The sequence below is a fragment of the Mesoplodon densirostris genome, chromosome 16 (genome assembly GCF_025265405.1).
Source record: "Mesoplodon densirostris isolate mMesDen1 chromosome 16, mMesDen1 primary haplotype, whole genome shotgun sequence".
NCBI classification, from domain to species: Eukaryota; Metazoa; Chordata; class Mammalia; order Artiodactyla; family Ziphiidae; genus Mesoplodon; species Mesoplodon densirostris.
Genome location: NC_082676.1, coordinates 67,124,784 through 67,137,326, shown reverse-complemented (window position 1 = coordinate 67,137,326; position 12,543 = coordinate 67,124,784). Strand labels below are relative to the sequence as shown.

The 12,543-nt window shown below is 62.3% G+C and overlaps 2 protein-coding genes across 4 annotated transcripts in view; one reads left to right on the top strand and one right to left on the bottom strand.

The window, feature by feature from the left end:
* Positions 1–3,110: 3,110 nt before the first annotated feature.
* On the top strand, positions 3,111–11,383 carry MPG (N-methylpurine DNA glycosylase). Its single transcript, XM_060120151.1, has 4 exons — positions 3,111–3,252; positions 5,439–5,672; positions 8,335–8,539; positions 10,939–11,383. Exons 2-4 carry the CDS (start codon positions 5,451–5,453, stop codon positions 11,343–11,345), a joined length of 834 nt encoding a protein of 277 aa, XP_059976134.1. The 5' UTR covers positions 3,111–3,252; positions 5,439–5,450; the 3' UTR covers positions 11,346–11,383.
* The window catches only part of NPRL3 (NPR3 like, GATOR1 complex subunit), a 35,323-nt gene continuing 34,107 nt past the window's right edge, over positions 11,328–12,543 (bottom strand). For all 3 annotated transcript variants that reach the window (XM_060120150.1, XM_060120148.1, XM_060120149.1), the window contains one exon: positions 11,328–12,175. In XM_060120150.1, coding sequence (XP_059976133.1) covers positions 12,010–12,175 — 166 coding nt within the window. In that variant the 3' untranslated portion in view covers positions 11,328–12,009. The remainder of the gene's footprint in view (positions 12,176–12,543) is intronic.

Here is a 12,543-nt window from a genome sequence, read left to right as displayed (position 1 = left end):
CATCCCCCAGTCCCCCCCACCTCAACCCCTGCCCCATCAGGAGTCACCTTCAGTGAATGAGAGCTGCCTTGCCCCAAGTAACACCCCCTCCCCAGAGAGGGTGGTCTCTGTGTCCAGCCACAGGTAAGTGGCTTCCCCCTGGGTCACTCGTTCAGGTTACCTCCAAAGGACCCTCTCAGCTCCAGTGGGACCCCCAGCAGCCTCTGTTGCAAACCCTTGCCCCTCACAGGTGTGGCTCCCAAGTACACCCTGGCAGGCAAACCCAGTAATCCCCAGGTTCTCAGCCCACCGAGCCTCCTGAGCGAGGACCCGGGTATCAGAAGGACAGTATGAGCAGAGGCCTGGACCCAGTCCACAGGGACACGTGCGTGCACATACATGTGCTCACACCTGGCCCACTGCCCTGTGTTCTGGTGGAGGAGGGCCTGACACGGAAACCCAGCTCCCTGTCCCTCTTTTTCCTTTTCCCAGGCCCTGGAAATAGAAATCAGCTGCAATTGCCCAGCACGTGTGCAGGTGACTGGGGATGGGCAGGTATCTGGAGCAGCCCCTGACTACACTTCACTCTCGGACCTGAGGGGGTGGCAGTCCTGACCGCCGAGAGGAATCCCCACCAGCCACTCTGGAATCAGCTCAGCAGGCCAGCCTGAGCTTTGGGGGGCCTGAATGGGCCTGGGACCAGCCCCTGGCTATTTGGGGAAGAGGCAGAAGTGGGCCAGACCAGCCAGAGCCTGAAGTCACCGTCTATTTGAGGCAGCTGCCCCTCCCCATGTCTTGGGGCCTGGCAAGGGGGGCCCCTAAGTACCTGGCCTCAGGGCCCGGTAGCACTGGCAGCACAGCCCCAGGAAGGGAAGATGCAGCCCCACAGCTGCTCGCTCTGCCCAAGGAGCCTCCGAGCCCCCAGGACCCGTCAGCTGCAGAGGGCCCCAGAGGCCGCCCTGCCGAGATGTCACCCCCCCCGGAAGGTGCTGCCCCTTTCACCGTGTTAGCTGTCCCTACACAGAGAGAAGGACAGTGAACAGCGTGCTGGGTAGGAACAGTGCTGGCCTCTGTGGCTGGTGGAGCCGCTGTCCTTTCTCTCAAGGCTCCAGGGTCTGACGGCTCCTCCAGGGGCCACGGCTGGCCTGGCAGGGCACAGAGCAACTCAGCCCAGTACTGGCCCCTTTCAAAGCATTGAGCGTGTCCTCACCTTCATCCTCCACTGAAGAGCCTCTCCCAGCCCAGAAGCAGGGCGCTCTGGGGATGAGAAGAGAAGGCCCCAGGCCCCTCCTCCCACCGAGACCACCCTCTTACCCCCAGCCTGCCTGCCCTGTAGGCCACAGTGGGAATGCTCAGCCCACCACTTCCAGCCTGTGGTGGAGCCTCAGACCACAAACCAGGAAGTGGGGGGGTGGGGGTGGGGGGAAGCGGGGGCAGAGGTTGTGCAAGGCCCTGCACTCAGGCTGGAACATCTGGAGAAGGGGTTGCTGGCTCCAGCCCTGCCTCCTTCTCCTGGGCTGTCCTCCAAGCCTCTCTTTCCTCATCTTCAAGTTGGGAAAAAGACGCCCCTCTGGGAATGCGTGGACTCCCCGTGATTTCTACAAGGACCATGCACTATCTGTGAAATCAAAATGAAAATGAATACAAATCCGCACCCACCCTGCCCCTGCCCCCACCAGGGGGACTGGCCCAACTGTAGCCTCAGTTTCCCTCCCAGAGCGGGGAGAGGGGGAAGGGAGGAGGGAAGGGAGGCTGGGCACACAGGAAGGCAGGAGGGGGAGTCATTGTTCGGGCAGAATGGCTGCAGAGGGTAAGGAGGAAAGGGGTGGGAGTCACATCCAGGCCCGCCTCACAAGCACTCATTGACGACACACTGCCCACCCCCGGAAGGAAGCGGCACAAAGTGCCACAGACAGCTGGGTGGCTTCCAGCAGGCAGCTGAAAGGCTGCTGCCCCGCCCTCCGCAGGAAGTCCTGGTTGGGGCCCTGGGGGGAGCGGGGAGTACAGCTGGGCCTGGGCCTGGGCTGGAGTTGAGCTCCTGGGCTGGTCCAAAGAGGAGGAGGAGGAGTTGGAGATCAGGGTTCTCCCAGCTGGACTTGCCCTGAGTCCAGGTGCCACACTCGCTCATCCCAGGGCCCCAGTCACGTGGCCCGTCCAGCACCTCCCCCCCGCCCCCCCCCCCACACCATCCTTTGCCCAACTGTTCTCCAAGGCCCCATGGGTACCCCTCACAGGGCCAGGGTGACACAAGTCAGACAGCTCAGGACATGGTCCAGGGCAGGGGCGTTCCCCCTGCTGCCCCAGAGGGCAGTGGCATACCTCACACTGCCCCCAGCCACTGCCCTGCAGGAGGGGTGTTCGTGGGTCCCCACAGCCCTCCTGCTCGCCTCAGCCTCTTCAGGAGGCTGGCCATGCTCCAGCAGGCCCACCCCCGGACTTGGGCGGGCTCCTCTCAGCATCCTTCGGTGGTGGGAAGGGTGGGGGCCCCACTGCAGACACAGAATCCCAGGACCCATCCATATTGTGATGGGAGTGGTGGTGCTTCCAGAAAGGCCTGGGTCCACTTCCAGGACAAAGTCTTCCTGGCACACTCCCCCGCCCTATCTGTCCCCTCCACCCAAATGCTCCGCAGTTATGGAGGAAGTAATTCCCCTCCGCAGTCCCAAGGACCAGGGGCTCCGACACCACCTCCCTCACGCACACTCCACGCGCACCCCACCGAACCATCTGGGGCACCTCCAAACCACTACACCCCCAGACGAGGCCCCTCTAGGGCCCAGTCAAGGTTCACAGGGACCAAGCCTCTTTCTTGGTGGTCTGACCACCAGCTGAAGGTCACCAGGGGGAGTGAGCGCTGCGGCTGCGGCGGCACCAGGGTGCAAGTGGGGCGGGGGGCATGTCACTGGGAGGGGCGCGGGGCGGAGGGCTCCCCTCCACCCCAGCTGCCTGCTCCCCCTCCTCACACCACAACTGTCCCAGCAGCCACGGGCCTTTGTCCCGGATGGGAGGTAGGGCGCAGGGCAGGGGCGACAGCGGGGAAACTCCGGTCGCTAGCCCGGCCCCTCCCTCGGGGCGGATCCGCGCCTGCGCCCGCCCCCTCCCCCCGCCGGGCTTCCGTCCTTCTCAGCGCAGGCGCCGGCTCCAGCCCCGGACCGGGCGGCGCTTCCGGGTGGGCGGTGGGGTTCGCTCCGCGGCGGGCTGGGCTCCGCGCCGGCAGGTACCAGCTTCGAGATCCCTGACGGAACCGCCTTGCCCGCGCGCCGCGGGGCCCAGGTGAGTGCGCGCCCAGGTGAGCGTGCTCCTCGCCGGACGCACGGCCGAAGGACTGGCTCGGGGGCGGACCCCCCCCGGAGTCGCCTCGCCACCGCAGTGAGCCCTGAGTGGGAGCCAGTAATGTGCGCACGGTCCGCCCCTAGGCGTCTGCAGTTCCCAGACGAGCGCCTGACGGCGGGGTTGGGCCGGCTCGGCTGCTCCACTTGCCAGAAACAAAGCCGAAGCCCGGCCCGAGGTCGCCAGTGAGGTCTGGGAGGAGCGCCCGCCACCGGTGTCCTGGTTACGTGCTGGGCACTCAGCCTGGCTCAGACGCCCCCTGCCCCGAGCCCGCCTGCCGCAGAAATGACCATAGGGTTGCCTCGAGGGGCCACTTCCCCACACTCCTCCCTTCAGTGTCTGTCCCAGACGGACAAATGCTCTCCCTTTACTTACTAACCCACTGTTTGCCCAGGTTTTGATGGAGGGCTGGCGGGTCTCTTGGGTGCCCCCATCCAGGCTGCTGTTTTCTGCCCTCCACTGGCTGGGCCCAGCCTGGGAAGAGACCCTTGTCCCCAGGTTTTGCGTTTCTTCCTAACATTGGTGAGCGCTCGCTGTACCCAGACAAGTGCTTACCCGGCTTCTCATTTTATTCTCAGAACCATCTTGTGTGACAACGTTGGTTCCCTTTCTGCAGATGAAACAGAGGCACAGACACCTTAGGTCACTTTCTGGGGCAGTGGTCACTCTTGGGTGCAACGGCAGGGTCGCCCCACTCTTCAGCCTGAGGCTCTGAGGCAGGTTCAAATCCTAGGTCTGCAGAGGGGGAGCCAAGGCCTCTCTGAGCCTCAGTCCCAGGGTATCTGCATGAGCCGACCCCCACCGCCCAGGGTGGGTCAGGGCAGAGACCCAGCGCCACCCCAGAGCCTCGGGGCAGGCCGGGGGCCAAACCTGGGCGGAGAACAGGGGCCTCAGCGTCCTGGAGTCAGCAGACACGGTCATATCAACATCCATTCTCAACAGGCTGGCGGCTCCGGACAACACTTACGTTAAAAATAATGGGTCTGGGGCCTCCCTGGTGGCGCAGTGGTTGAGAGTCCGCCTGCCGATGCAGGGGATACGGGTTCGTGCCCCGGTCTGGGAGGATCCCATATGCCGCGGAGCGGCTGGGCCCGTGAGCCATGGCCGCTGGGCCTGCGCATCCGGAGCCTGTGCTCCGCAACGGGAGAGGCCACAACAGTGAGAGGCCCGCATACCGCAAAAAGAAAAAAAATAATAATAATAATGGGTCTGTCACAAGCCAGGGAGGTACGGGAATCAGCCCCTGAGGAGGGTGTTTCCAGGCCCCAGTGCTCACCTGCTGCTCCTTTCCTTGGAGAGCAGCTGGTCCCAGAACGCCAAGGGTGTGTGGTCAGGTTTCCCAGGCCCTGTGGCAGCAGGTGGGAGGCAGACAGTGCGCCGGTCTCGGCAGGTCCTCCTCATTCCTCACACCTCACTTTTGCTTCACTTATCCTTATTCTGACATCCTGGGTCATGAGACAGAGGACAGCTGGGGCCTCATTGGGGGTCACACCCTGAGCGCTTGGGATGGGGCCAAGTAGACAGTCTGCCTGGTGCTCACCCATGTGCGTGTGTCAGGCCTTCTGGGCCATTCTAGGAGGGGTCTGGCACAGTGGGAGCCCTGCCAGCATTGGGGAGGGGTGTGGATGACACAGTGACCCACAATCCGTTCCTCGGCCAGGCCCCACTGAGGTCACAGCTGTTTTAAAATTCCTGGTTAGGGGCAGGTGCAAAGGGAAGGGTTCCAGAAAGAAGCTCAGAAGTTCATTTGGAGACCACGTGATGAGTGGCAATCGGGGTAGCAGCCCTCCTGTCCCAGGCTTGGGTGCCACTGTCCCCTCCCCAGGCCCTGCAGCCCTTTGTCACTCCTGCTTGTGGATGGCACGTGCAGCAGAGTGGCTACCAGTCACTGCTGCCATCAGCCTGCCTTCACGTGCCATCATTTCCCAAGTCCTCCTGGGTCCCAGCACAGGGCTGAGCATGCTAGGTATGGCTCAGGTATGGCATTCTGTTTGCACAGGCTGGTTGCCCTCTTTTTGCACATGAGGAGACAGGCAGGCAGTTGAATGAGTCCTTGAGCTCCTGACTTCACTGCACAACCATCTGTCCTCTCCTGTTCAGACCCTTTATCTTGTCCTTTCCCGTTTCAGCTTTCCTGAAGAATGGGGCAAAAAAAGCAGCGACTGTTGGAGGCCAAGCGGCATCAGAGCCCGCCAGAGGGGACCCGGACAGCTTCCCCCAAGCAGCCCCGCTTGGGGCCACCCACGACCCTCGGCCCCCAGCGCAGCATCTATTTCTCAAGCTTAAAGGGCCGCCCTGCTCGCCTGGGATCAGAGTTTTTCGACCAGCCCGCAGTCCCCCTGGCACGGGCATTTCTGGGACAGGTAATGGAAGTGTAGCGGCGTGGCCTCTGCTGAAGGGTCATCACCGTGCAGCGTCTGTGGGCCCCAGCCCTCTCCCCGCTGGGCTCATGTCCCTGACTTGGCCCTGCGTGGCCGCATGCAGTCAGCCGCTTTGCCCACATTTGCTCCTGGGTAGCTCCACCTCAGTCATCTGGGGCAGCCTCTGGGTCCCGGGTCAGCTGGGAAGAATGCAGAGGTTGTTAGGGGTGCCTGCCTGCTCTGGGCAGTGAGGACGGGTCAGCTACAACATTAGCCTTCCCCCTGGGGCTGTGGGAGCATTACCCCTGGTCCACCTGGGATTGCCCTCAGGGCAGGTTTCTTACAAGGATCACGGTCAGCGCTGGCACCTCTGTCTGTGAGGGGCTGCTTTTGCCTGCCCCGTCCGCTGACACAGTCAGTGCCCCTGCCGGAGCTTGTCTATGTGTGTAGCAGCTTTAGACACATGGCAGCTGAGGCCATGGCCTACGGGCTGCCCAGCATCAGGATTGTCTTGATGAAGGACAGCCTCCTTCTCCCCACAGTGGCTCACAGTGGCTGGCTTCCCAGCAGCCCCTGCAGCTCCAGGTCCTGGGGTGGGAAGCAGGACCGCCCAGGGCCCTTGGGGGTGGAGCCCGTCACCATGTTGTATGTACATGGCATGTGCCACAGCAGAAGAGTTCTGGCCACATCCGTCTGGAGCACCATCTGTCTAGGCCTGGCTTTCTGGTCCTCCTGGAGGTTCCATGGCTACCCTGTGCCCTTTAGTGAGCCTACTTTTAGGTTAAAATGGCCAAGGAGAGTCAGTTTCTGTGGCTAATAGAAAATTGGTACCAGGAACAGATCCTAAAATGTGAGCTAGTGGAATGTGACCTAAAGTGTGACCTCACTGAGCAGCGACCAGAGTCTGTTCCCATGAGGATGCTTTCAGCTGCAAGGGCCAGAAGGTCCTTGTAAAAGCACCTTAAGTCAGAAGAGGTTATGATCTCATGTAAAAGGGCACATGGGGCAGGTGGGCCCCGCATCAGGTAGAGGGCCCAAGGGCCTCAGCGTGTCACAGTCTCCCCCTAGGCTCCCCTAGGCTTGCATCACGCCTGTTTGAGCCCGAGGGTAGACAGGGCGATGTCCAGCAGAGAAGGGAGGGTCTCACCCTATATGTGCCTTTGGTTAGGGAGGAGAGCCTTTTTCATTACCCCTCAGTGGACGTCCTCACAGACCTCTTGACCAGCCTTGGTCATGCACTCATCCTTAAGCAGGTCACTGCAAGGAGCAATGAGTTGCCATGACAACCCAGACCACTCTTGTGTCACCCTCTCGGCTGAGAAGGGTCTTGCCTCTCTTGGGACCCTCCACCAGCAAGGAGGAGATGCTTATAATGGGGGTTAGGGGCAACCACCATCTGCTATCTGGAAATGGTATCAGTGAAATTCAGGACAGGAAAGAAGACAGTGAGGAAAGGGCTGTGGGAGGCTCCTCCCCAGGCCCCATGGAGGTGTCAGGTTGACAGGGAATGCTCCCTCTCATCTCCTGGGAAGATGGGAGGGAGGCCTCATCTGAGGAGCTCTGGCCAAGCCCACCTGTGCACACATAAGGGGATTTGTGGGCTTTGTCTCCAGGAACGCTTCCTCTAACCCTTACCCCCGAGTGCAGCCTCCAGCACACCCCTCCCTGCCCCCATGACACTGACCCTGGCCACAGACACACTGAGCTCCGTGGGCTAAGGCATGGTGGCCTGGCCATCCAACTTGCCTAAGGCTCTGGCCTAAGGACAAGGCAGGTGCTAGGGACAGCCCTGGTGAGGTGGCTGGCCCCTGAAACTCCACTGTGAACCCTGGTTGAGTCAGACCTGGGGCTCCGGACACTGGGCATGACTGCTGGCCATTCCTGGGGCCGTACCATGGTGACGCGTGGCGAACCGCAGAGGGACTCCAGGCGGGGGAGGACTCAGCTCCCGGGGTACTCAGCACTCCGCAGGCCCTGCCTGGCTCTCCTGTGGCCTACTCTGTTCTCCTAGGTGCTCTGCTGGCCTGAGAGCACCCACCCCTCTGGGGACAGCCCCTGACAACTGCCCCCTGCCCTGTCCTCGGCTGGCCCCTCTGTCCCCTCCTGTACCCACCCTGCCCAGGGTGCTGTCCAAGGCAGCCGTCGCCAGGCTTGCCTTCCTGGCCTCCTGCCTCCGCTGACCCACTCCTTGTGGAGCTCATTACCCCCAGGGCCGTGGGCCAGGCCTGGGGCACTGCTGGGCAGCTGATCCTGCTGCTTTCAGAGTTGGCTGGGTGGGGGCTGAGTGTGACGGTCCTTTGCAGTTAGTCCAGGGGGAGGGGGCTCCACAGGCTCTGGAATCCCAGGCAGGGCCCTGTGCCCTTCACACTTGCTCGGCCCCAGGCTAAGCTTTAAGTCCAAGGGGACCCTGCTGAGAGGAAGTGTGAGAATTCACTAGTGCTGGTGCCCAGCCCAGCCCTGGCCGGCCTGAGATGGCTTCACCCTGTGGACAGGACACTTGGTGAGCAGGGCCTGTGGTCCAGTGGTCCAGCAGGATGGAGGGGATGGTGGGGAAGAGCCAGCTGTACCTGGGTGTCCTGTACCTGTACACCCTGAGCTGGGGAGATGAGCCCAGGCTGTGGACTGTCAGGGTGGAGCAAACCCGGCTCCTTCCTATGCTGAGCAGGTCTTGGTCCGACGGCTGGATGATGGCACAGAGCTCCGTGGCCGCGTCGTGGAGACTGAGGCATACTTGGGGCCAGAGGATGAAGCTGCCCATTCGAAGGGTGGCCGGCAGACCCCCCGCAACCGCAGCATGTTCATGAAGCCAGGGACGCTATATGTGTACCTCATCTATGGCATGTACTTCTGCATGAATGTCTCCAGCCAAGGTGAGCGGTGCTGGAGCTTGGGGAAGCAGGAGGCCTGGGCAGAGCCCGCTCAGCTGGCAGACCCCGGGAGGACCAGGTTGGCTAGATGATTGAGCAAGGGGTTTCCTTGCTAGGCTAGGTGAGGGCTTCAGGAGCTTTGGCTGCACGGATGGTGGTTAGAGGTGCCAGGGGCCCCACAGAATAGAGGTCACGGGTTGACTTGAACACCGAGCACATGGGTTCACGAGCCCACCGCTGGCCCCAGAGCTCAGTGCTGGTGTCACTGCCAGCCCAGAGAGGACTCGGGAGGGGCTGACGTGGGGAAACAAAGAGTGAGATCGATTTGGGGTGAGCTGGGCTCAGGCAGGAGCCTCGCCAGGCGGCCAGTTATGGGGTCTGGGTCAGTTCTCAACTGGGGATGATACTGCCACGCTGGGGAACATGAGGCAATGTCTGGAGACATTTTTGGTCATCACATCTGTGGGGATGCTCCTGGCCTCTAGTGGGTGGAGGCCAGGGAGGATGCTCAACAGTTCACAGTGCACAGGACGGCCAACTCCACAGAATCACGGCCCCAAAGGTCAGTGGTGCCGATGGGAGAGATGCTGGTCTAAAGCTCCTGGAAGGGTCCACACACCTTGGGGGACCCACTGGGTCTTTCGTGGGTAGGCAGCTGTGTCTTCTGAGTGGTCTGTGCTGGGAAGGAAGCGCCCAGCACCGTCTTGCCAGAGCCGCTGCTGACCAGCAGCGGCGGGTGGGGTGGGGGGTGGTCTGCCCAGCCCACTCTGGCTAGCCAGTCCTAGTGTCCATCTGCCTAGCCTCCTGCCACCGTCGCAAGATGAATGAAGGCTCAAGGACAGTAAGGGGCTGCCGGTACGTGGAAGGATTCCATTAACGTGTGAGTTGTGATTGCCCAGAATAGACAGCTGGGGATGCCTGATGCCAGAGCCACAGGGCCAGAGGACACAGGGAATCCACGACTGGCCCTGTGCCCAGCAGAAGGCAGGTGCTGTGTGAAACTGAGTGACAGGGACTGCCCCCGAGGGCCCTGTTATCAAGCACAGAGCTTACTCCGGTCGCTGAGCTTTTCTTTGGCGTTAGAACCAACCCCTCACGTGAGAGGAGACTGCACGTGGACAAGGGGCTGCAGTCAGTGAGGAAAGGGAGGAGCCCAAGTTTCTGCGGGTACAGTGGACAGAGCAGATGTGGGAGATGGTGTGTTACTTTCTGGTTACGTGACCAGGATGCCCCAGGAACGTCGAGGTTAGGGGAGCAGAAAACCACATGGGTGCAGACAAGGCCAAGGGTCATCCAGGTGGAGTGAGGGAGAGGTGCAGCTGAGACAGTCCTTGCCTGTGGGGTGGAGGCCGTGCAGACTGGGACTTGGGGCTGCGCGGTTGGTGCAGGCAGATGGGGTTGGCGGGGGGTGATGGGGAGGCCTGGTGCGACGAGCTAGGGGTGTCCTGTCCGTCAGGAGTCTGGACTCAGGTGCATCCCAGGAGAGGAGGGGTCAGCTACTCCTCCAGATCTGTCTGCAGGTGGTACCCACTACGCTCAGGATGGAACCAGAGGGAGCTTTGAGGCCAGTGAGGGGAGCGGCCCAGGAATCACAGAGGGACTAAAACTCAAGGCTTTAGGTGCCCTTGGGCACATTCCGAAGTGCTCTGAAAGCTGGCTGGTTAAGGGGCATCTGGTCGCACACACCCACACACTTGCTGGCTGTGCAGGAGGCTAGATCCTGGGTGCTGATGGGAAGGCCTGTGTGGCTGAGGCCTGAGAGAGGGACTGGCCTGGCCACACCTCAGGCTGAGCCCCTCAGACTCCCAGCTAGCGGGTGGGCTGAGAGTCGGGGGAGCAGGTGTCCCAGGACAGTGGCCTTGCTGGAGGGTCAGGGCGCCTCTTTCCAGGGCACAGGGAGTAATCACCGTCCCCAGCCAGGAATCCAAGGGGGTCTGGACAGATGTGTCTTCTCGAGGGAATCCCTGGGCCTGGGTGTTTGTTTGCCGTCCCACAAGTGGCCTGGACTGGTTGGGGAGGGGACGCCACGGAGGTGGGGGGCTATGTCGGTACCTCCTGCTGTTGTCAGTTTCCGCACTGGGTCCTGGGGTGGGGCTCACCTGCATCCTGTGCACACTGGTGGCTGCTCCAAGCCAGGCTTCCAGCTTCCCCAACAGCCAGTGGGGGAGATGGTTGGGGGACCCTGGGGTTTTCTTTGCTGACCTCACAGAGGGAGCCAGGGAGCTCCATGCCTCCCCAGCTGGTGCCCATAAGAGGCACAGGTGCCTTGTGGGTGCAGGTGTGCAGGAGGGGGAGGCAGGCAGAGGGTCTGGACGGTGAGTGAGCACAGGTGTCACCCCCAAAGCTTTGGTCACGCCTTGGGTAGCGGGGCGACAGCCTGGGAGGCTTCATCTCTTCCACAGGGGATGGGGCATGTGTCCTGCTACGAGCGCTGGAGCCCCTGGGGGGCCTGGAGGCCATGCGGCAGCTTCGCCACACCCTCCGCAAAGGCGTTGCTGGACGAGCCCTCAAAGACCTTGAGCTCTGCAACGGTCCCTCCAAGCTGTGCCAGGCCCTGGCCATCGACAAGAGCTTCGACCAGCGGGACCTGGCCACAGACGAGGCTGTGTGGCTGGAGCGGGGCCCCCTGGGGCCCAGTGAGCCATCTGTGGTGGCAGCAGCCCGAGTGGGCATAGGCAGCGCAGGAGAGTGGGCCCTGAAGCCCCTGCGCTTCTATGTGCAGGGCAGCCCCTGGGTCAGTGTGGTAGACAGAGCGGCCGAGCGGGACGCACAGGCCAGAGCAAAGGCCAGCGGGGATGAGGATTTTTAATTGTTTAAAAATGAAATAAATGCTGTGTTTATAGAAAACAGTGTCATTTGTCTCTCGGCCGGAGCCCCCGTCGGTGGCCAGCTAGTCTCTGTGGGAGGACCCAGGGCCAGCAGGTGCACTTCCTCCTCAGGCCTGAGGCAGCCGTGTGTGGGGAGCACTGGTGCAGACACCACCACCCCCCCACCCCCGCAAGGGGAAGCTAAGACAGCTGCGGGACAGCGTTAGCCCAGGTCCCTGTGCTTCAGGTGGCATGGGGGTGACCCCTTGGCCATGGCCTCCTGGTGGCTAACACAGGACTGTGGTGGGGGGAGGGGCTGGGCCAGGCACCGGCAAGCTGGGGGGAAGGGTGCCTGCAGGCGGCCAGTGCTGGCCATACAGGCCAGGCCAGGCCCTCGGACCTGAAGCTCTGGACGGCCCAGGCCCAGGGAACATGGGAGCGGGGGCGGGGCTCTGAGAGAAATAAGGGCCAAGTTGGTGTGGGCAGCATGCAAGCCTCACTCAGAGGCATGAGTCCTGGATGCTCTCCCAGCTCGAGCCTCACCTTCTCAGCTCAGAGCCCCTGAGGCTGTTTCCAGGACTGGAGGCGGGTTAGGATGTGGAGAGCAGGGGCCCCATGGGGAGGGAAGGAGCCTGGGGTGGGGGAGGCTCCCTCCGGTGCCCCAGCTCAGGTGAGCAGGGCCTGGAAGACAGTGATGACCGGATCCTCATGGGTGGTCACCACCAGGACACTGCGGAACTTGTCCACGAGCGCGAGCAGCTGGGAGCGCCGCGTGTTCTCGTTGTACATGATCTCCTCCAGGTGGTGGCGGCCGCGGAAGTAGTGCAGGAGCCTGGGGGGTGGGGGGTGGGTATGAGCGCAACTACGGAGCTGGCGGGAAGCAGGGGGGGGTCCTCAGGCCCCTGCCCCAAGCAGTGCCCTGGACCCGCTGCCCACCGTAGCCCCTGAAATGTCACCCCGCCTCAGTGCCCTGACAGAGGTGAGGGCAGTGCAGGGTCAGCTGGCAGCTTCTCTGCTTCATGCTGCTGTGGCTCTTAGGGCACCTCAGCTCGGGGCTCAGCCCCTGACAACCTGACGCTCCCAGAACACCATACACCCAGTGCACCCAACTCAGGACTGGGTGTGACAAGTCTGTGTCACCTATGGTGTGGAGACCAAGGGCCCCACCCGAGCCCCATGAGGACAAGAACTTGCTGCTGC